This window comes from Perca flavescens, chromosome 8 (genome assembly GCF_004354835.1).
Source record: "Perca flavescens isolate YP-PL-M2 chromosome 8, PFLA_1.0, whole genome shotgun sequence".
NCBI classification, from domain to species: Eukaryota; Metazoa; Chordata; class Actinopteri; order Perciformes; family Percidae; genus Perca; species Perca flavescens.
In genome coordinates this window covers 34,180,885-34,202,789 of record NC_041338.1, presented here as the reverse complement: position 1 = coordinate 34,202,789, position 21,905 = coordinate 34,180,885, and the positions used below count along the sequence as shown (strand labels likewise).

At 43.7% G+C, this 21,905-nt stretch overlaps 1 protein-coding gene across 5 annotated transcripts in view; it reads right to left on the bottom strand.

Annotated features, from left to right (window-relative positions):
* Positions 1 to 1,761: 1,761 nt before the first annotated feature.
* The window catches only part of cadps2 (Ca++-dependent secretion activator 2), a 245,374-nt gene continuing 225,230 nt past the window's right edge, over positions 1,762 to 21,905 (bottom strand). For all 5 annotated transcript variants that reach the window (XM_028586489.1, XM_028586486.1, XM_028586488.1 and 2 more), the window contains 3 exons: positions 14,844 to 14,951; positions 3,282 to 3,386; positions 1,762 to 2,672 (listed from right to left, as the gene is read on the bottom strand). In XM_028586489.1, the coding sequence (XP_028442290.1) occupies positions 2,502 to 2,672; positions 3,282 to 3,386; positions 14,844 to 14,951 (384 nt within the window). In that variant the 3' untranslated portion in view covers positions 1,762 to 2,501. The remainder of the gene's footprint in view (positions 2,673 to 3,281; positions 3,387 to 14,843; positions 14,952 to 21,905) is intronic.

Below are 21,905 nucleotides of genomic sequence, written 5' to 3'. Positions count from 1 at the left end.
TACGCTAACTCGCCCAATGTTCGACCCAGGTGAAAAAAGCTTCTGGGGGGGTGTTTGGCTCGAGGTCATGGTGCAAAGGACCCTAGGGTAAATTACTCCGAACCATCACTTTAAAGGTGCAGTAGGTAAGACTTATAAAACTAACTTTCTTTCATATTTGCTGAAACTGACCCAATGTTCCAGTAGAACTACATGAAGCAGGTCATTAAAAAAACAATAAAATCCAGCTCCTCTGGCTCCACCTACAGCCTGTAGTGTGATTTTCAAAAATCCACCGCTCAGGCACATGCATTCATTCTCCCTTGTGGGGGGAGGGGCTCAGGAGACCGTTTTGGGCTTTAAGGGAAGGGAAGAGGGACTGAGAAGTTGTCGATGTTCACATTTTCTGGCTAAGTCCTAGATCTTCACAATCCTACCTACAGCACCTTTAACTGTCTTCGCCGGCTTAACGTAACTGTAATGTCCGCCGAATGGACCGGCAGTACGTGGTGCTCTGTACCCGGCTCACAGTCACCTTTTGTTGGCTTAACCCAACTACTAACTGCCGCTGATACGACCGACAGTTCATGGAGCTCCATAGCCGGCTAAGAGTAACTATTGTCGGCTAAACTCAACTATGAAGTGCCGCTGACCAGCCGGCGGTCGCCTAATTTCGTAGGATATCATACTAATTGGTGTGCATACATTTTCATGCGATAATCTTACGAATCCGTTCGTGAGAACGCGTTGAAAAAGACGGTAGTGAATGCACAAACAGCAGTGAAGAGACGCTGGGCCCGCTTACAGCTGCTCAGATTAAACACCAATCAGATTAAAAACAGCTCCACGTTCTCCTAAAACGTTCCTGTTTAAAAAAAAACGTCTTTTCCAGTTTGTTGGCACGTTTCTAAGACTTTGATCAATGTTGGACATGATGCACATCAGGCAGCACGGACCATTTCACTCTACAGCTCAAATATTTTTCTTCACAACAATTAATATCACAACGGACAGAGATAACAGCAACTACATCGACGCGTAATCCTGATTCAGAACAACTATTCCCCGAAGTTAGAGCGTTTCAACTAGGGATCGACCAATTATCGGCCTGGCCGATTATTGGGGTGGATATTTGGCAATTTACAGATTATCTGTATCGGTGTTTTATTTAACTGATAACCAATAAGGTTTTAACTATTAACTGGCTACTCTGGCTCTGCTATGGCTCTGTAAGCAGTATGCAGGAAAGTGTAAACGTCACATATAAAACGGCCATTTTATGTGTCTAACCAAACGATGCTGCTGTTTCAGTGGTGGTGGCAGGCTCTGTGGGATGTGAATATGAATATTTCAGCGCCGAGAGGATGCTGGCTGGACTTTTAAATTGAACCAAATAGGTCGGTAATTTACAAAGATAAAACCATAAAACATTCAAATTTACAACCGTGGATAACTTTGATTAAAACAGTCGAATCAAACTTTACATTTCCAAGCTTCCTGTCAAATAAAAATAAAATCTCTTTAGTTGATTTGTGCTGTCGTCGCTATCAGTTAAAAAAAGACTTGACCGCCCAGACTCTGGAGGGGGGGTGTGGGTGTGTGGGGGGGGGGGGTTCAGAGTTGCCGGAGCCTGTTTTGAACAATTAGCTACGACTGTGGATGATAAAACAAAAACGGGAAGGAGCTGCACTGACGGCAATCGCTGAGCTTGACTGTACAAAGTGACATCAATCAGAGTATGGCTGCGTGGGGAGGGGGGGGGGGGTGGGGGCTTCCTGTCCTGCAGGTGAGGGAAAGGGAGGACGAGGTTTTTTTTTGTCTCAGCATCGTCCATCGAGTATCCAGTCAGAAGCCTCGCCTCGACTTCCTGTTTGTCGTACATTCCCACCCGTGCACGTTTTCACCGCGCGTGTACAGCGGTGTCAGGGCGATGAGCGTGATGGCAGGACGGGAGAAAGAAAAGCGAGGAGGGGTGGGGGGGTCACTGCCTGAGTGCTCGTCTCTAACTGATCAGGACCTTCAGTCACGATGAATGACGCATCACACCAAATTATTGTTTTTTCCAGAAAAGAAAAATGTCTCAACATGAATCTAAAATATTATATAAATGTAAATGAATGTGAAATAAAAAAACACTTAAGCTGACAGGCCGATATGTAAGGTAATCACTAAGGTAGCCATCCACAGATACAGTTCATCCTAAGGATTCACTGTTTTAACATTGGAACATGATTTATAAAATCCTGCTAACAATTATCATTTTGATAACTTAGTATGCTACGCACTAAAAAGGTATCTAAAAAGGCTTTAGGCCGACCTACATGTTACTGTAGGCCCAGTGTAATATGCATTTTCATTTTATACAACACATATATGTAGTAGGGGGGTCCCTGCTCCGTCTATCTTTCAGTTAAAGGGTCCTTGGCTTAAAAAAACCCCGATCTGCACCGAAGGTCCTGATCTGTCAGAGAGAGACGATAATCGAGTGGCGAGATGTCGCGGCGAAGGTTCTCGACGCGCGTTCAGTCGTCCTCGGCGTCGCTGTCTCTCATGCTGATGCCCTGCAGGCCGTCGCCCGACTTCACGGCCGCCGTGGCCTCCTCCACCGTCAGCCGGTTGTACACCGTCTCGTAGCTCTTGCTGTTCAGCGTGACGTCCAGGACGCCCTGCAGCCGGAAGTCACGGTAGGTCTTCTGTTGATGGGCGGGGAGGGGCGGGTGGAGACAAAAGGAGAAGGCGGGGGGAAGGGGGGAAGAGAGAGAGAAACAGAGAGCATCTTAGGAATGTAAGCGACTGCCGTTCGGACAAAAGCGGCGAAGACTGAGGCTCAAGGCCGAAGCGAGTCTTTTATGTGTCGGCGCGAGAAGGCATCAGAGGTTTTTATTGTTTCACCTTCACTCAGAAGCCATTAGAATTCCTCGTCTCTTTGCCTTCAAGTTAAACTCTCATGTCTCGCGTACATTAGCCAACTATGAAAAGACAAAAGCGGGCGAGCGGGAGAGTTGAGCAGTTTTCTCTTTGGTCTCTCGCCGCCTTCACACCGCTGCTGCCGCTGCTTTCAAGGACACTTTTGATTTACTTTGTCTTTATGTTTTTTTTTTTTATTATTCAACGTAGCTGGTCTGAAGCTCATTCACTGCCGCTCTTTTCAAAACAGCAAAGAAAAGGATTTTGGTAGGTAAAAGTAATCGGTGAGCTCTTAATGACAAAGTCCTTCTTTTTGTGGAAATTTCATTTAGCATTTCAACACTAACATGTGTTTATTTTTTTTTTGACAGAAGTTCTGGTCTATTTTTTCTTACCTTCACAATCTTGATGAGTGTTTTCAGCTGGTACGTGTGCAGCTGCAGGTCCAGTCGGTCCGTCAGCCAAACACACACCGCCTTCATGGAGCCCGTGTACCATTGCTGCGAGAAAAAAAACCCAAAAATTTCAATTAACTTAATTTGTCATTTGGCTGAGTGCTTGCATATTCAGAAGAAACGATAAGTTGTTTCTCATCAGTCACAGTAGGGCTGCACGATATGAGGAAAATATGCAGTATGCCTTATATCGCGATAATGATATTACTTGTGATAAATAAACGGATATTAAAGTTAGTCAGTTCTGCTGATATCAGTATTCTGCTAAAATACAAATTGTTTGTTGAATTTTAAACAAATGAAAGGAAATAATTTACAACAACCTTCTAGTGAACAAATTGAACATTCAGTTAAATGTAAAAGACGCCACTAAAAAGGCTTTAGGCCGCCCTACATGTTACTGTAGGCCCAGTTTAAAATGCATTTTCATTTTATACAACACATGTAGTAGGGGGGTCCCTGCTCAGTCTATCTTTCAGTTAAGTATCTATTGTGTTATGTTGCAGCCTTTTGCGATGTGTTTATCGTGCAAGGTGATATGGCGATGACTATAAAAAAGCGGTTTATTGTGCAGCCCTACGTCACAAATTGCAAATTGATAAAACAGAAAGAAATACTCATAAGTTAAAGAAATCACATTTAATAAAAGAGCTAAAAACAAACATTCAGACAGCACAATCAGTCCATGAAATAGGAGCACTTATAAAATGCAGGTCAGTGGCATCACACTGACAATTTCTGTGGTCACTCAATTTTCCTGTGCAGTGATGGATTATTGCCGACATTTTAGGAACACACTTTCAGTTTGGCCTCCAGATGATAATACAATATTTATGATAATATGGATAAACTGTTGGTTTGTTTCCAACCTGTCTGATCGTTTGAGTGCTTAAGGAAGTCACTGTGTTCCAAGATCTTAGCTATTCAGTTGGTGAGTGCCACCATAAGGGATAAAACAAATGGCCCAAGCTACGACAATAACACCCAAGTTGCAATAAACGTTTTCCCTCAAGGCAAAATTATAAAAATTAAGTCTCAAATTGCCACCAAAACTCACATTGGGAGAAGTGAAATGATCTACTGAAACCATAAGCTCTGACTTATGACGGGTTCAAAGGAGCAGAGGAGGAAGTCCGCTGACGCAGTATAAAAGGGCGACAAAGTCTGCCTAGTAAAATTAAACCTAGTGACGCCTCTTGCGCTCAATAGTCACTCTTTGGTTTTCTTCTCCTTCCTTACTGATGCCGATTTCCTGGTGGAATCACGGCAGAAGGGTGGAGATTTGGAGTAATAAGCTTCTGTAAAAAAAGGATGACTAAGAAAGATGGACTTTTCTTTTACTTGTTGCCAAGGGCTGGCAAGCTACGAGACTCTCTGGACAGACACTGGTGAGTGGCCGCGCCATGTTGGTTTGAAAGTGCTGGCATCCTGGGAGTCTGACGGTGCGTTTATGGCGCAGGGCGTGTGTGATTAAAGGCGGCGGTCACTACACGCTGATGTACACGGTCGGGGTAAGGTAAACGGGGTAAATGCCGATCCCCGATCAGTAAAAAATGCCAAAATCGGCTCCGATCCCATAATGTGATCGGGACGTCCCTAGTCACATACTGTATACTGAACTAAATTATGAATGCAACACTTTTGTTTTTGCCCCCATTTTTCATGAGCTGAACTCAAAGATCTATGACTTTTTCTATGTACACAAAAGGCTTATTTCTCTCAAATATTGTTCACCAATCGGTCTAAATCGGTGTTAGTGAGCACCGAGATAATCCATCCACCTGACAGGTGTGTCGTATCAAGACACTGATTAGACAGCAGGATTATTGCACAGGTGTGCCTTAGGCTGGCCACAATAAAATGTGCAGTTTTACTGTATTGGGGGGGTCCGGGGAGGGGGGAGGTCTGAAAACCATTCAGTATCTGGTGTTATGGTTAGGGTTCAACTCTCTCTCTCTTTCTCTTGACCTGACTGCAGTTCGTCATCGTAACCAACTTTAGTGGGCAAATGGTGTTCTCATCAACCCTAACCATACTTATTTTAACCCAATTGCAATCTTTACCTAAGCCCAACCAAGTAGTTTCGTTCAAATACTGAACATTTACACTGTTTAAATACTCTATTTTTTTGCCATTCAAAGTAAAGAAAAACCTTGATAAGAACAAGCCTACCCTTTAAAGTGGAGCATCACAAAGGGACAACATATGGCCTTCTGAATCAGTCGGCCATGTCGAGGCTCTCTCTGTTTAACAGACCTTCCAGTGTGGAGGATGTGACCTCAGACCAACCGAGCCCATTCTTTCTCTACGAAAAGCGGCTTCATTCAACCGCCCTGAAAGCATCCTCAAGCCGTTTCTCAAGTCAGAAAACCGAGAGCAAACACCCTGAAGAAGCATTGTGAAACCCCTTTAAACCTTTTTTCTTTACACAGCCTGAAACATCCTTAAAAAGAACATGAATGATAATAAAAAATAAAAAAACGGCATTATGTTAATGGCGTTGCAGCAGCTCTCTGAACAAGGACAGTGTCTGATTGTCGCTCTGTGTTTGCCTTCACAGGAGTTCAGAAGATCAACGTCGGCTTCAATCTCGCCGCCGACACTACGGCGCGAGGTCAAAGGATGCGCGGCATCCAAACGGCAGAACTCAAAGAGGGTGAAACATTTACTTATTCAAAAGGTACCAATTTACTGCGGAGCTCCTGAATGCCGCCTGTCAAGGTAAGAGTTCACAGCTCGGCTTTGACCGTTAAAAGAAGAAGGAAGAAAAAAATATGGTTGCTTCTTTGTCATTTTTACACCTTACACCACCCAACAAGAATGCTCGGGGAAATTGCTCTGACACAGTAATGACCCTTAATATTCAGATCTCAGATTTCACACTGACAAGAACTGTAATTACCTTCCAATTTAAGAGAGCAAATGAAGTCCAAAGGTTATTTCGTGCACTTGACAAAAGCCAAAACACGCCTGTGATCATTCAAGGGTCACGCAAATATTGGATTACATTTATTTCACACACTGGTTGCTTAATTATTTCAAAGTAATGAAGCAGTTTTTCATTCAGTGCCAACTAAATGCAAGAGAATGTATGGGGACTTTCAAATGAGGATTCAAGTTTAATCACAGGTCCTGATTTCAATGCTTTTCTGCCCAAAGGACAAACACAGAATGTTTGCTCTCGAAAAAAAAAAAAAAAGTCTTACCTTGTGATCTGAAAAAGTCACCAGATGCTCAGAAACTCAGCGTCTTTTCATGAACATTTTTTGAAACTGAATTTAAAGTGCTCATATTATGCTTTTTTGGCGTTTTCAATTTCCTTTATTGTGTTATATATCTTTTTTGTGCATGTTATAGGTTTACAAAGTGAAAAAGCCCAAAGTCCACCCCAAAGGGACTTACCATCTCCAACAGAAAACACTGTTCACAAACGTGGTCACTTTGTAACACACGTTATAATGCTCACCTAGCTACTGTCAGGGCACGCCCTCATACTCTGCTTCTGACTGGCTAGTAGTCCTTACCTAGCTACTGTCAGGGCACGCCCTCATACTCTGCTTCTGACTGGCTAGTAGTCCTTACCTAGCTACTGTCAGGGCACGCCCTCATACTCTGCTTCTGACTGGCTAGTAGTCCTTACCTAGGTACTGTCAGGGCACGCCCTCATACTCTGCTTCTGACTGGCTAGTAGTCCTTACCTAGGTATGTACCTAGGTATGTACCTAGGTATGTACCAGAGTATGAGGGCGTGCCCTTACTATTACTATTACCATTTGTGTGCATCCCGTCCCAGAAATGCTTGTTACTAATCCTAGCTTCTGGGGAGTTTACTCCCCGGAGTCCTTATGTTTTTTCCCCCAGTGTATTTCCTTGGAGAACGTTGGCACCAAGATCCTGGTTCCAGCTGTCGCCGTGGTCCTGCTGCACTCCCTGCTGAGCTCAGCGGTGCCCTGCAATGTCATGCTGCGTCCTGCTGAACCCTGCAGCTTCCTGCTGAACCCCGCAGCTTCCTGCTGAACCCTGCAGCTTCCTGCTGAACCCCGCAGCTTCCTGCTACGTCCATCCATGCTCTGCTGGGCCACGCTACATCCTGTAACGCCCTGCTGCGCCCTGATATGACATGAACTACTACAACTACCATTGAAGTCACTGTTCCATTATTAATGTGACTATTATTGCCACTGTTCATCACACCCCCAACCGGCTCGTCAGACACCGCCTACCAAGAGCCTGGGTCTGTCCGAGGTTTCTTCCCAAGAGGGAGTTTTTCCTCGCCACTGTCGCACTGCTTGCTCTTGAGGGACTTATTGTAATTGTTGGGGCTTTGTAAATTATAGAGTGTGGTCTAGACCTACTCTATCTGTAAAGTGTCTCGAGATAACCTATGTTATGATTTGATACTATAAATAAAATTGAATTGAATTGAATAGGTACTGTCAGGGCACTCCCTCATAGTCTGCTTCTGACTGGCTAGTAGTCCTTACCTAGCTACTGAGCATGTGCGACTCCCAACAAAGATGGAACAGAAGTGAGATGCCTCACTCTGTAGCTAAAACAGAGAGCCATTTAAACCCATTCTTATATAATCTCTAAATACAATTATGAACCTGAAAATGAGCATAATATGAGCACTTTAACGTCCAATATTTTCATATTCCGGCTTGCGTTTGTTTTCTGAGCAACAGAAACAGGCACCCGGCAGTCCAGCTCCGGGTGATCGACAATGCTTCCGCACTGTGCGGCCCATAGAAGAGGCTCACGAGAGTCCTCCACCGGCCGAGCCGGCAACTTCCTGTTTAGGGCTCCGCTAAACTTGATTGGGGATTAAAAGATTTAATGGTGCGGCTCTTCTAGACTTTTCCAAATGTAATAATAATAATAATAATAATAACTGGCTCACCCCATGCTCCCCTATCTGAGCTGTACAGCCGCTCAGTGATCAGGAAAGCCAACCTGATCACAGAGGACCCCTCTCACCCCCTCCATCCCTTCTTCCAGCTATTACCATCAGGCACGCGTTTTAGGGTACCATTGGCCCGGAAAAACATCTACAATAAATCCTTCATCCCATCTGCAATGGCCATATTGAATAGGACAAAATGAACACCACAGTCAGCTGATAGCTCAACACCCCATGTCTTGTTTTTATATGTCCGTATGAATGTCTCTTTGTAACTGGAGCCTTGTCTAAAAAGAAATTTAAGTTTGCCATGTAAGTCTATGGGAAAAAGTATTTTTGGGCCCGGATGTTAATTCCACTTTTTGGCCACTTTGTCAAATTGGCTTCAAAAGCCTGGTGCACTTCCTGGGGGCGCTGGAAAGAGGCGAGTAGTTTATGCTGACATCCTGGCACCTTTGCTTTGCATTTATTTTGTGCAAATTTGAGTATTTTTACAGTTCGTATTTTGCCTCCAACGGCTAACGCTAGCTGGCAAACTCAACCGTGAGTGGCTCTGTGTGTGTGTGTGTGTGTTTCACACTCTGACTTATATCTCCTTTTCCTGCTCGTACCTTGATGAAGTGCAGACAAAGATCTTAGAGATTAGCTAAACAATTTTGTTGCACATACATTTGAAACATTTTCCAGTTTGCACAGACACGTCTTCACTTCGTGCCGCCTGCATCAAATTTGCATTCACGAAATGAATGCTTTTGCATTCAGTTTGAACATGCCTAATAGAACTATACATCCCCAAGAAAGGAACCTCAAGGCTTTCAAACTAAAATAATAATGCGATAAAGTGTGTGATTATATTTGTCTTTTCTTAGTTAATGTTTTTCTTTTCTTTCTGTTTTTAATGCATTATGTAAAGCACTGTCAATTGCCTTTGTATATAACATGTGCTGTACTAATGTGTGTGTGTGTGTGTGTGCGTATGACGGAAAGGTGTCAGATGTTTGTTGGGAGACCATACAGATCGTTTTAATGTACTCTGTTGCTTGTTGGAGCAGACGATGCGAGGACATTTTCTGTGTCAACAGATAATAAAGTATGATCTTATCTTAACGTGCGGTGTGACCGCATTACTCGGTTTTATTCTTTTCTGTGGACTGTGTGGAAAACTCAGGAGGGCAGATTTGACCATTGCAGCTTCAATATTGTCCTCATTTCTAATCCTCCCTACTGTCTTCATCATTTCCTCCTCCTCTCTCTCCACAGTGTTTCCACGCTGGAATTTGAGTTGTATGCTAATCAGCTCGCTGACAATCACCTCACGCTCCGACTTAACAGACGCTCGAGGATGTTGAAATTACTGGATGATATTTGCCGTTCCCTGGATGATTTCTTCTGATTGTCTTCCTCCTCCTCCTCCTCCTTCCTCTCTTCACCCACTCAGCAAAAGATTTTTTTCGAGTTCCCTCAGCGGCTAATCAGCTGCCTGACGTTCGCCTCGCGAGCCGCGTTAACTGTCGTGGAAATTGAGTATGAAGATGCTCCTTAATTGAGCTGATTAGAGGACGTGAGTGAAAACAGATGGAGGGAATATGTGTGTGGGGGGGGAGGGCGGAGGTCTGCGCGGCATTGTGGGTCTGCATTAGTCCTGGCAGAAGGTATTTCAATGTGATGAATGGAGGGTGGTTTCCCTGACGGTGTCACAGTAATTATGTCATTTAAAAATTCGACACATATTCTGGTTCTGGCACGAAAAAAAAGTAGTAATTTTGTTCAAGTCGAAAATAATTAACTGAATGAAGTCCTAAAATCAATGATATGAGATTATTTGTATTGGTCTAATTTGTATTACAAACTTCATAATGACATTTTCTTGATTTGAAGTGCCCAGATCGGCTTCAAATGCAGATTTTTATTTCTACAAAATAGAAATTAAACTGAAACTGAAAAAAGAAATGATGCACTGAAGTGAAACCAAAAATGTAATATGCCCCGGGGTCTTTGAGCTTCTACAATTGAGTCCTACAATTTTATTTGCTCAAAAGGAATACCAGGGGGGTGAACATATATTTCCTTTACATCCTTTTCTTAAATCTTGTGCAACGATCTGCTTTACTTTTGTCTTGTGTCAAGACCCTGACACTCATTTTTTTTTTTTTTTTTTTTTTAAAGAATATTTTTTGGGCATTTCCACCTTTAATCACCAGGACAGACATGAAAGGGGAGAGAGAGGGAGAAGACATTCAGGAAACTCGCCGCAGTACGATTCGAACCCTGGGCCTCTGCGTCAAAGAATAACCCTGTTCATATTGGCGCGCGCTCTACCATATGAGCCACCCGGGCACACTGACAATCAGTTCTAAAAAAATAAAAATAAAAAAGTGGCACAATCTGAAACATCTGATCTTGTTTTCAAAAGAACAAATCTTGAAGGCTGAATCTGAGATTAAATGACTTTTTGTTAAGAGATCCATATTTACATTTTTTTCCCATTTTTCTTTACAGCATACAGGTTCCTCCTCGTCAGATGCTTCATCAAGGTGATCTGGCTGTGAAGAGGATGGAGCTGTGTGGCTGTGTGTGTGTGTGTGTGTGTGTGTGTGTGTGTGTGTGTGTGTGTGACAGCGTATATTACACTCCTCATCCACACAAAGACGTTCCCTGGTGAGCCCTTGTAAACAAATAGAATGACAGACTCATGTGAGCATGCACGCGCACCAAACCAAACCGGGTTTCCAGCTGCGTGCTGACGGCCCACACGTTCCCTCCCTCTAACAGCCTCGTTCTCCTTCCCTTATCTATCCGTCCGTGTCGACAAACCTGCTCAAAGAAAAATCCGCCTTAAATGAATTTGACTTCGACTTGCCCAGACGCACGTACAACAAGACAACCGCATACCCATAATGCTCCTGTCGGGAGGCCTGATGCTGCTGCTGTATGAACACAAGCTTTACTTTCTTTGTTACACACAATCGTTATGTGTGTGTGTGTGTGTGTGTTTGTGTGTGTGAGACAGAGAGAGATACACGTTGAAGGGCTGAGCGGAGACACTTTGAGGCCCTGCTGTCACCTCCTCCTCTGTGCATGACTGGGCGCTTCTGAGCTCCATTAGACTCCCCCCACCCCACCCCCATACACACACTCTTTTAACAGACACGCACACACACACACACACACTCACTCTGAACCCTCAGAGGTGGCGGCGGGTGGCAGAAATCCATCGCTCGGCTTCGGGCTGCTAATGCGTACGAAGGTCTGAGCTGCCATGTCCGCTGCATTGACTCGCGGCGGCGAGCTGAGGCGTGTTTGGCAACTCTGCGTTAAAATAGTTTGATAAATCTCAATCCTGGAGGGGGGGGTTGGTCGGTAAAGGAAACGGACAGATGGAGCGATGGACACAAGGACGGCTAGGTGGAGGTGTGGAGGGCTGTTTGCAGCTCCTGCGGAGCGAGCCGCCAGCTCTCGGCGTCTCCTAAGTGATAAACGGGTCAACAGAAGCGGTCGGTGTTTTCAGCCTCGAAGCGCCCTGCTGCTGCTCTCAGACCTCACACCGACAGTAACAACACCCGACTGGGAGCTGTGTTTGGAAAGTTTTTTCAGCCGAGTGCGCTGCGAGCATTTATCTCTTGAAAAGATCCGATACAATAAAACCTTACTGTCGAGTGTGTTTCCATCCACCTGGTTTTATGCGCATTTCCAATTCACATATTATATATAAAATTCAAAGTGGAGGCCCCTGAAATTCAACAAAAGTAACGGAAAATGCCTCGTCATTCAATACCAAATGCAATACCTAAGAAGTAAATCTCATCAGTGTCAGTGAGCCAATAAGAATTCTTCTACCAAAATCTAACAATGCTTCTGAATGGCTAATGTTACACTTCGTAGAGACACGCAGGAAAAACTCTACGTTACACACAGAGACGGGGCCAACATGTGTTGTTGTATTTTAAGAGGCTTGACTACAGTGTGCTCCAGTTTTCCACTCGCAGATCAGTCTGGCATCTTCAGATAGAGAAAATTTGTAGCCGTTCACCAAACGACCAACCAATCAGCGTTGTTTTTGAGGCGGGTTTAGGTGTGACGCAACGAGAAAGCGTTTATCACCAACATAGTTGGTGATAGTCAGATAGTTTATCCAATCAGCTAACCAGTATTTTCAGACAGCGGGAGCCCTAATTCTGTTAGCCGCTCGCTAATGCTTTTTTTCTCTTGGATCCTTCTTTTGGAATATGGTCCGGGAACCTGAAATGGGGCCTTTAATTCCTAAATTCTCGTTACACAAACAGCAAAAATCCTTTACCGACATGTTGCTTGCTTGCTGAGCTAACGAGCTATGCTTTGGGTAGCCTGGCTTGTGGTTGTATTTTCATACGCTTCGTTGATCTGATTGGTTGATTTGGCCCGTCTATCACCAACATATAGTCGTGATAGACAGATGGTTTATCCAATGAGCTAACCAGGATTTTCGCCCCTTCCCAAAAGTTCTCCAACGGAAAGCTCCCAGATGGATATGCCGAGCAAATGCGAAGCGATCCATCTGGCGGAGTCAGGTTAACAGTGTGTGTCACATAGGTGTAAAAGAGCAGATTGTAATTTGTTTATTTAAAATGATTTCTATAAAATTGGTATCGAAAAAAACTGTTCAGCAACTCATCCTTGCAAAGCACTCACAATCATACATGACCCAGATCATCCACTCTACCAGCACTTCACCCCCCCCTTCCTTCTGGATGCAGGTCACTCATGTGCAGAAACAGAAAGGCACGTTTTAGCGAGAGCTTTGTTTCCACAGCCATACCAGCTCTAAATCCAGTAAGTAACCTCCTCCTATGTTTGTTTGTCTGTATCCGGTGTGTAGAGTGCCAATCCATGTACTTGTCTCTTTGTATAATTCTGCATGACTTGTTTGTGCTATATATTCACCTACTGTGGAGAAGAATTTCCTCTTTGAGGACAAATAAACTATCTTAAAGTGACCATATTATAAAAAAAATCACTTTTTCAGGGATTTGGGGTGTTATTTTGTGTCTCTGGTGCTTACACACGCATTACAAACTTAAAAAAAACAATCCATCCATGGTGTTCTGAGTGAGATCTGGTTTCTGAATGCGTCCTGCCTTCAGTCTCCGGGTGAGCTGTTCAAAATCTGCACGGCTTTCTACGTCACTAGCCAAAACGAGGGGGCTAGGGGGCTAACTGCTAGCATGCTAGCTCGTTCTCAATGGCAAAACACTACTACAACAGACACAAATTCACCCCAATCTGCAAAAGAAATCGTATAGAACTACTAACACGTCCCTCTTCTGCAGGTATTCCACACAAAATTGGAAGTAAGCCCTCTTTTAGATGAAATCTCCCGGCTAATCCTGCCTTGTACAGGCCGAAGTTGGAGAAACACCTAGCTAGCTGATAAGATCCTTACCTAGCTAGTGAGCATGTGCGTCTGCCAACAAAGATGTTACAGCGATGAAAGGTCTCACTCTGTATCTAAAACAGAGACCTGACACAGGGTGAAAAGAGGAGCTGCAGCAATGTGCAGTACAACAAAAAGATGATGTTTTTTGAAAATTAAACCATGTAAACCTATTCTGATACAATCTCAAATTACAATTATGAACCTGAAAATTAGCATAATATGGGCGCTTTAACATTCAGGCTTTAGAACAGACAACTATCTGGTTTGTTGCATACTAATTTTACCTGGTGGCGCCTGCCGTGCAGGAAGCAGCGCATGACGCGCAGGACGTGACGCACATTACATCACGGTTCTGTAGCCGGTTCGTAATTTGGTCATAAACAACCAGGTCTCTTGCTATCCTTTAATTTGTCTGAAGATTTCGGCACCGGCCTTAATCAACATGTTCCAGAATCTCGTCTTCTCTCCAGTTAAGACATTTTCGTTGCAGTCTTCGCGTAAATCCCCCTTCTTCTTCTTCTTCTTCTTCTTCTTCTTCTTCTTCTTCTTCTTCACCCACAGTTTGTTTTCTTACAGTTTGGCGCCTGCTGCCTTATTAAAATGTCATCAACACGCCCACACACTAGCTGTGAATTAACCGGGCAACGAGCTGCTCTGTTTACACATGGGCTCAGTCGGACAGTACACAGACTTTGTACCTGGTAGCTAGCAGGGTAACGTCCATTTAATGCTCAGTCCAACTGTTTTGAAAATTTGCATTCTCATATATATCTTCTCCAGGTAATTTCTAGTTCAAGTTTTGCAAGAGCATGTGCGAAAGTTACATGCATCCATCACAGTTTTCAGACCTCCTTCCTGTTTTAAATTGGACCTTCTGTACTGTATTTGTATACACACAGTTTGTGTAATTCATGTGCAAATATGGATTATTACTGACATTTCAGGTGTGCTGAAAAAACATTTCTTTTTCAAATGCTGTCAAAATGAATAAAACACCCAAAATTCAATGAAAGTAATAATATAATTTGACCTGCGAATATCGTTTTCGGGGTTTCATACAACATACATCCATGCATCCATGCTATTTTTAGCTAATTTGATTAAAAGAAACCCATATTTCCGATATTTGAAACTGGGTCAAATTTGACCGGAGGACAACCCAAGGGTTGAAACAAGAATCAGCACTCACTTCAAACACCTTCTCGATGTACAGCTCGTCGTTGACGCGGTCTCGGAGGATGTCCTGGTTCTGCCGTATGAAGGTGATGTAGGTGTCGGCCAGATCCATCCCTGGTTTCTGCAGCAGAGAGGACAAACACAGACCTGAGACCAAGAAGGTGGAGGCTGAATATTAAGAACAATGTCAGACATTCACAACAACCAGTCTGTGGAGCCTGGTGTTGAAAATGTGAACAGGGCTGGTATTCATGTTGCACGTCTCACTTCATCCTGGCTGTTCATGAGCTGATATCACATGTAATGACCATTGATTGTAAAAAATAATGAACGAAGCTTCTGGGTCAATGTGGAATTGCCTTAAAGCTGCATTCTGTCTAACATCCAGCAGGGGACGACTCCACTGGCTGCGAAAAGTCTAGAAGTCTAGAAGTCTATGAGAAAATGAGCCTACTTCTCACTTTATTTTATATCAACTATCAACAATTAACTCAATAAACATTTTCATAATGAGTTTGTGGTCTCAATCGCTAGTTTCAAGTTTTCTTCAACACAGCATGATGTTCATTTAGTAAATTATGGTCCCATTTATTTTAAAATAGACGATAAAGCAGGGGATGCTTTAGGAGCGTGGCTACAAGCCAACCTTTCAATCAGGACAGAGGCTTAGCAATGCTAACCGTGGCACTGTGGACATTAAAATATACCTCAACTTGTTTTTGGGTGTTGTACATGTTTTCATCTTAAACGTTGAACCTCTCACTGTGTGTTTCCAATTCATCAAAGTTAATTGGAACGTTTTGGTCGCCTAAAAATGTCTTGTTCAGCGTTCAGTAGCACCTTACCAATCAAGCTAGCTAGCTCTAGCTGTTAACTTAACTTTGGCAATATTCTGTGTTCTGCTGTACATGCAGATGACAGTATACACGCAGTATACATGCAGGCGCCAGTATCTGAAGGTCCGCGTTTACCTGCCAGTAAAACTCTGCCGGATGACTCGCTTCAGCCGGATAAAAATCTGCAACTTTCCCCTCTTTAGCGTTTAGCTTAGCGCCATTGCAACCATAAACAACACCGGCTTGGCCACGTTATTCTCCCCAGATCCTTCCTCTCGTTCAAAAATCGTCACGTTTGGTTTCAAAAAACCAAGATGGCAACGGCCAAATTGCCAAACTCGAGGCTTAAAAACGGCAGTCCACAACCAGGGTCTTTTGCTGCCCACATCACAATCAATCAACCAATCAGAGTTTTGTAGGGGGAATTAAAAAGCAATCCACGCGAGCACTATTCTTTTCTGCATTTTATTGTCTTCATCTACCTCTACTCTTTCATCTGAAAGAAAGAGACTAAAAACAGCGAGAGAAAGGGGGGTATGACATGCTACAATGGTCCTACGGCTGGCATCAAACCAGGGACTTTTGCAATTACAGTATGTGATATGTGCTCAAACATTCGGCTACGAGGCGCACTCCCCCAGCACCATTCTTTGTGTTAGTGTTTTGAATGAATGAATGAATCTCTAACAACAATGCAGTTTTCTTCCTCCTCGTGGAGTCTACTGTAAAACTATTTTTGTCAAGTACATGTCTCATCTTCCTCAGCCTGCTGCAGACAAGACAGCTGCATCTGAGGACAGAGACGACATAAATCAGAAAATATTTATTGCCAGGTAAGTAGCACTTACTAGGAATTTGCTCTGGTTTGGTGCATACACAGAAACACATTTAAACATTAATACGAAATAAACAAACAATACAGAAACAAAAACACATAATTATATAACATGAAGGAGAACGGATGGGTGCTTTTAGTGTAATATTAAAAACCGCTGATGTCTCGATTCTGATGTGAATTTCCAGTTAGACTCTTAAGTAATGTGAGCAACAACTCTTTTAATGTGCAATTATATTTAGATAGAATAAAAGTTAGTCTCACATTGCCAGACCTTCCTCCACAGCGCTACGAAAGAGGGTCTGGCTAGTCCACACAGCATTCCAGGATGGGAGAAAAACGGTGCTCTGGTTTATTGGCATTTCTTTAAACCAATCACAATAGTCTTGGGCGGTGCTAAATGTCAGACACAATAACGGTGCCTCTGCAAAATAGCCTCGGGAAGGAACTTGTTTTGGTGGAACATGTGTACGTTCAAAAGTAGTTTTAGTCGTGCAACAGAAAACTCAGATTGGACAGATAGTCTAGCTAGCTGTCTGGATTTACCCTGCAGAGATCTGAAGAGCAGTTAACCGTAGTCCTCACAAATCCACTAGAGGTTAGAACGCCAACACAAAGAAAGAGGAAGGTGACGGACATCCGGCCGAAAAGAAGGACATCCGGCAGAATTTCCAGCGGCACCGGAGCAATCCCGGAAATAAAACGTTGATATAGACTAAATAAAAGCAAAAACCTACCCTTAAAGCCTGAGGGTGATTTATCAATTTCTTGCCATACTTGAAAGAACTTTTAACAAAAACTTACATTCTTATCTGCAACACACTCAGGTGTGTAGTGTTGCTGTAATACACAAACAAACAAAAGCGCCGTAGGAAGCAATCAAGTCACAGTAAGTTATTTAGTTTCTGTTGGACTTTTACTGTATTTCAAGGCCACTAAAACAGCTCTGTGTTTTGGTCAAATCTGTACATGTAGTCTATTTAGTTTTGCGCACAGTATTGATTAAATTCTGAAAAGAACAAAACATGTCTTCAGAGTCTTACTGTGGCTCCGCTGACCTGCAATCACAATTACTGGGGAAATCTAATCTCGCATTTCATTTTCTCTCATTTACTTTCGCAGTTCATGTTCATGTTTTTTGGACTTATTCTTGGTCTTATTTTCATTTTAGTTCAAAAGGACTGTTTCTTAACAGTTTTTGTTTGTCTGAAGTCTGGTGTCTGGTTACAAATTTCTACCTGCATCCGCTTCAAGACACTAGTACTTACATACAGGGCCACGAAAGGATCAGGCCCAGCTTACATCCAGGACATGGATCAAACCCTATACCCCAACCCGCCCACTCCGCTCTGCATCAGCCAAGATCAGTTTGCTGTCCTGGCTCCTAAATGGTGGAAGGAGCTCCCCATCGACATCAGGACGGCCGAAAGCCTACGCATCTTCTGCCGAAGGCTAAAAACACATCTCTTCCAACTACACCTCGGATAAAAAAAATATATATACATAAATATTCTTAAAGCTGCAGTTTCATATGGCTCTTTGTAGTTTTGCTTATGCTAATGTACTTGCACTTAATGTCAAGCAATTCTAATTATATTAGTTTACATTCTTGTCTTTTCATAGTCATAGTTAATATTTAATAATAAGCTATTGCACTTTTCAATCCCTGCACTGTTCTCTTTTGCACTACCACCATTACAGACTACTATCTTAGCACCTTTAACTAACTAGTGATGAACTCTTTAATTTTCTGAGTGATTTTTATGTATGTGAGATACGTATATGTGTGTTTGTGTTTGTTGTGTTATGGTCAGTGTTGGGAAGGATACTTTCAAAACGTATTTCGTTACAGAATACAGAAAACATGCCCACAAATGTAATTTGTAACGTATTCCGTTACGTTACTCAATCTGAGTAACGTATTCTGAATACTTGGATTACTTCAGGATTACTTTACTACTTTACTAGTGTAGGAATCCGACCATCACATCCAGCTTACTAAACAGGCATATTATGGTGTGTTCTTTTCATTCCAACTGGCTGAATGTGTACTAGGGCTTTGACTCCGAACTTCGTTATTTGAATATCATTTGAATATTTAAAAAAAAAAGATATTCGAACGAATATTAGCCAGCCCTTAATATTCGAACCTGTTATGGGCATTATTTTTTGTAAATGCGTTTGCTTGTAAACGTTGTTTTCAGTTCAGATTCCGAGGCTTTTTCACGCATTTCAAAATGTAAATACACGTCGCAGCGACGCACGTCTCTCGGCCGTGGCTACCAAGCCACGGCCTAATTCTCAAAGAAGGCTGGCTTGCCCAGGGCCAGGCCAACTCAGCGGCGTCTTTCTCCCGTCGCGTTCCGCTGTCTCTCCTACCTACACCGACCCGCATACCTGTCTACCTGCCTGCTCAGTGCTGCTTAGTGTTGACGAACTGACCGAAGAGCCGGTTAATTAACCCGACTCGTGTCACTGAGCCGGGAGAATCGAGAGCCATACGTCAATGAACCGACTCAGTCCTGTTTTTTAATTTTACTTCATTCGTGCCGTCAATGGTTGGCCGTTGTGTAGCTGGTATTCTTCTGCTACTGTGTGTGTTGTAATCTAGCTCATTAGCGCCTCAACTGGACTGGAGTGGTGGTGCTAGAATCAATCAGGAACTTGCCGGCTAATGTAACCGTGCAACCGGCCGGCCCTCTCGACTCTAATGTAACCGTGCAACCGGCCGGCCCTCTCGACTAATGTAACCGTGCAACCTACCGGCCCTCTCGACTCTAATGTAACCGTGCAACCTACCGGCCCTCTCGACTAATGTAACCGTGCAACCTACCGGCCCTCTCGACTCTAATGTAACCGTGCAACCTGCCGGCCTCTCGACTCTAATGTAACCGTGCAACCGGCCGGCCCTCTCGACTCTAATGTAACCGTGCAACCTGCCGGCCCTCTCGACTCTAATGTAACCGTGCAACCGGCCGGCCCTCTCGACTCTAATGTAACCGTGCAACCTGCCGGCCCTCTCGACTCTAATGTAACCGTGCAACCTGCCGGCCCTCTCGACTCTAATGTAACCGTGCAACCTGCCCGGCCCTCTGGAAACTCTAATGTAACCGTGCAACCTGCCGGCCCTCTCGACTCTAATGTAACCGTGCAACCTGCCGGCCCTCTCGACTCTAATGTAACCGTGCAACCTGCGGCCCTCTCGACTCTAATGTAACCGTGCAACCTACCGGCCCTCTCGACTCTAATGTAACCGTGCAACCTACCGGCCCTCTCGACTCTAATGTAACCGTGCAACCTGCCGGCCCTCTCGACTCTAATGTAACCGTGCAACCGGCCGGCCGCTCGACTCTAATGTAACCGTGCAACCGGCCGGCCCTCTCGACTCTAATGTAACCGTGCAACGGCGGCCCCTCGACTCTAATGTAACCGTGCAACCTGCGGCCCTCTCGACTCTAATGTAACCGTGCAACCCGGCCCTCTCGACTCTAATGTAACCGTGCAACCGGCGGCCCTCTCGACTCTAATGTAACCGTGCAACCGCCGGCCCTCTCGACTCTAATGTAACCGTGCAACGGCCGGCCCTCTCGACTCTAATGTAACCGTGCAACCGGCCGGCCCTCTCGACTCTAATGTAACCGTGCAACCTGCCGGCCCTCTCGACTCTAATGTAACCGTGCAACCGGCCGGCCCTCTCGACTCTAATGTAACCGTGCAACCGGCCATACTCTAATAAAAAGGCAGAAAAGGGGTCATAAATCCAGCTGATTAGCTGTTCCCTCTAGAGGTCTGGAACTTCCGTTGTGGAATCTGGATGCAGCGTTGTTTTGTTGCATTTGTTTTCGGGGTTTGTGTGCTTTTCTTTTTGCATCGTTTTTTAATCGCATCACGTTTATGTATTTGGTTGTGTTGTGTGTATGTGCATCGCGTTTGCTGAATGCTGCGCATGTGTTGTCAAATTAATGAAGTTGATTTTCTTTTTGCATCGCTTCTTTTTTCGGGGTTTGCTTTTCTTTTTTCGGGGTTTGCTTTTCTTTTTTCGTTTTTTAAATTGCAGCGCGTTTGTATATTTGGTTGTGTTGTGTGTATTTGCAGCGCGTTTGCTGAATGCTGCACATGTGTTGTCAAATGTATGAAGTTGTTTTCTTAATTTGCTTGTGTTTTGTCTATTTGCATGTGTTTTCTGAAGTTGCAGGGTGTTTGCCCCTGTCGGCCACCGTATAAAACTACAGCAGACGACTACCCTTGGCTAATTAAAAAAAATAACTTACTTTAAGATGCTTCTTCAGGTTGGAGGTGGAGTAATTTGGACGCTGAAAGGAGGTTGGTTGCTGGCAAGCAGAGGCTGCACGGCACATTTATATTTCATTCTCCCTATTCGTTCTTTAATGTGAAATGCTGTTTGAATTTCCAAGATAGAAACTTATTGCTGCCCTGGCTCTGTCGTGCCGGTTCCAACTCCATTGTGACTGATCACGGAGCTAATTTTTTTGATTTCATATTGGGGCTTCTGGAAAATGCGATAGAGTTGGCTTTTATTCAGAGTGAATAAACTACTGAAACAGAGAAGTATCGTCAGGTAATCCATTGATTTCAACAATGTAACTATATTCTAAATACCAACTATTTAAATTGTAACTGTAACGGAATACAGTTAGGCCTACTCATTATTTGTATTCTGAATACGTAACGCCGTTACATGTATTCCGTTACTCCCCAACACTGGTTATGGTTGTCTAAGCCAAGGGCGTAGGAACCGGGGGGGGGACGGGGGGGACGTGTCCCCTCTAATATTGGAGACAGTCGCATTTGTCCCACCCAAAAATTATACCGCGGATGAGACAAATACTTTATTTTGAAATCTTTAACTTGCATGCTTTTATTTTGAAAGCGCAATACAGCATCTTGCCACCGGTCCGCCCCCTCAACGGCAGACTGTTTGGGAAGCGGAGTCTGCAGCTGGCAGTGGCGACAGGTACTCAGAAGTTAAGATGAAAAGACAGCAGCAGCTCAGTTTAAGTGATTTCTTTCTCATGGGGAAGAAAAGAAAGAAAGGAAATGTGAGTTGGTAATAATTTTATCCAGGAGGATAATTATATTTTCTGTCTAACCAACGTTAGACTTGTTGATGTAAAGCTGATGTTATGATTCAACATCTAGCTAACTAGTACACTCTTGCTAGGTAAACGTTGTTACTATTAACGTAACGTTACTTAGCCAACGTTGGCAGCAATTTGACACTAACAACAGTATTTAAGATGATTGTAAAAGAACATGAGTTTTCTATTAACTTTACCCATGGAACTTGAAAACGAGTAAAGTTACACATCTACCACATTTAGAAAGGAGTTCGTCTGTCTGTGTGGGTTTTCACTTGTTCTTGACATTCCCGTCAGTATTTTTC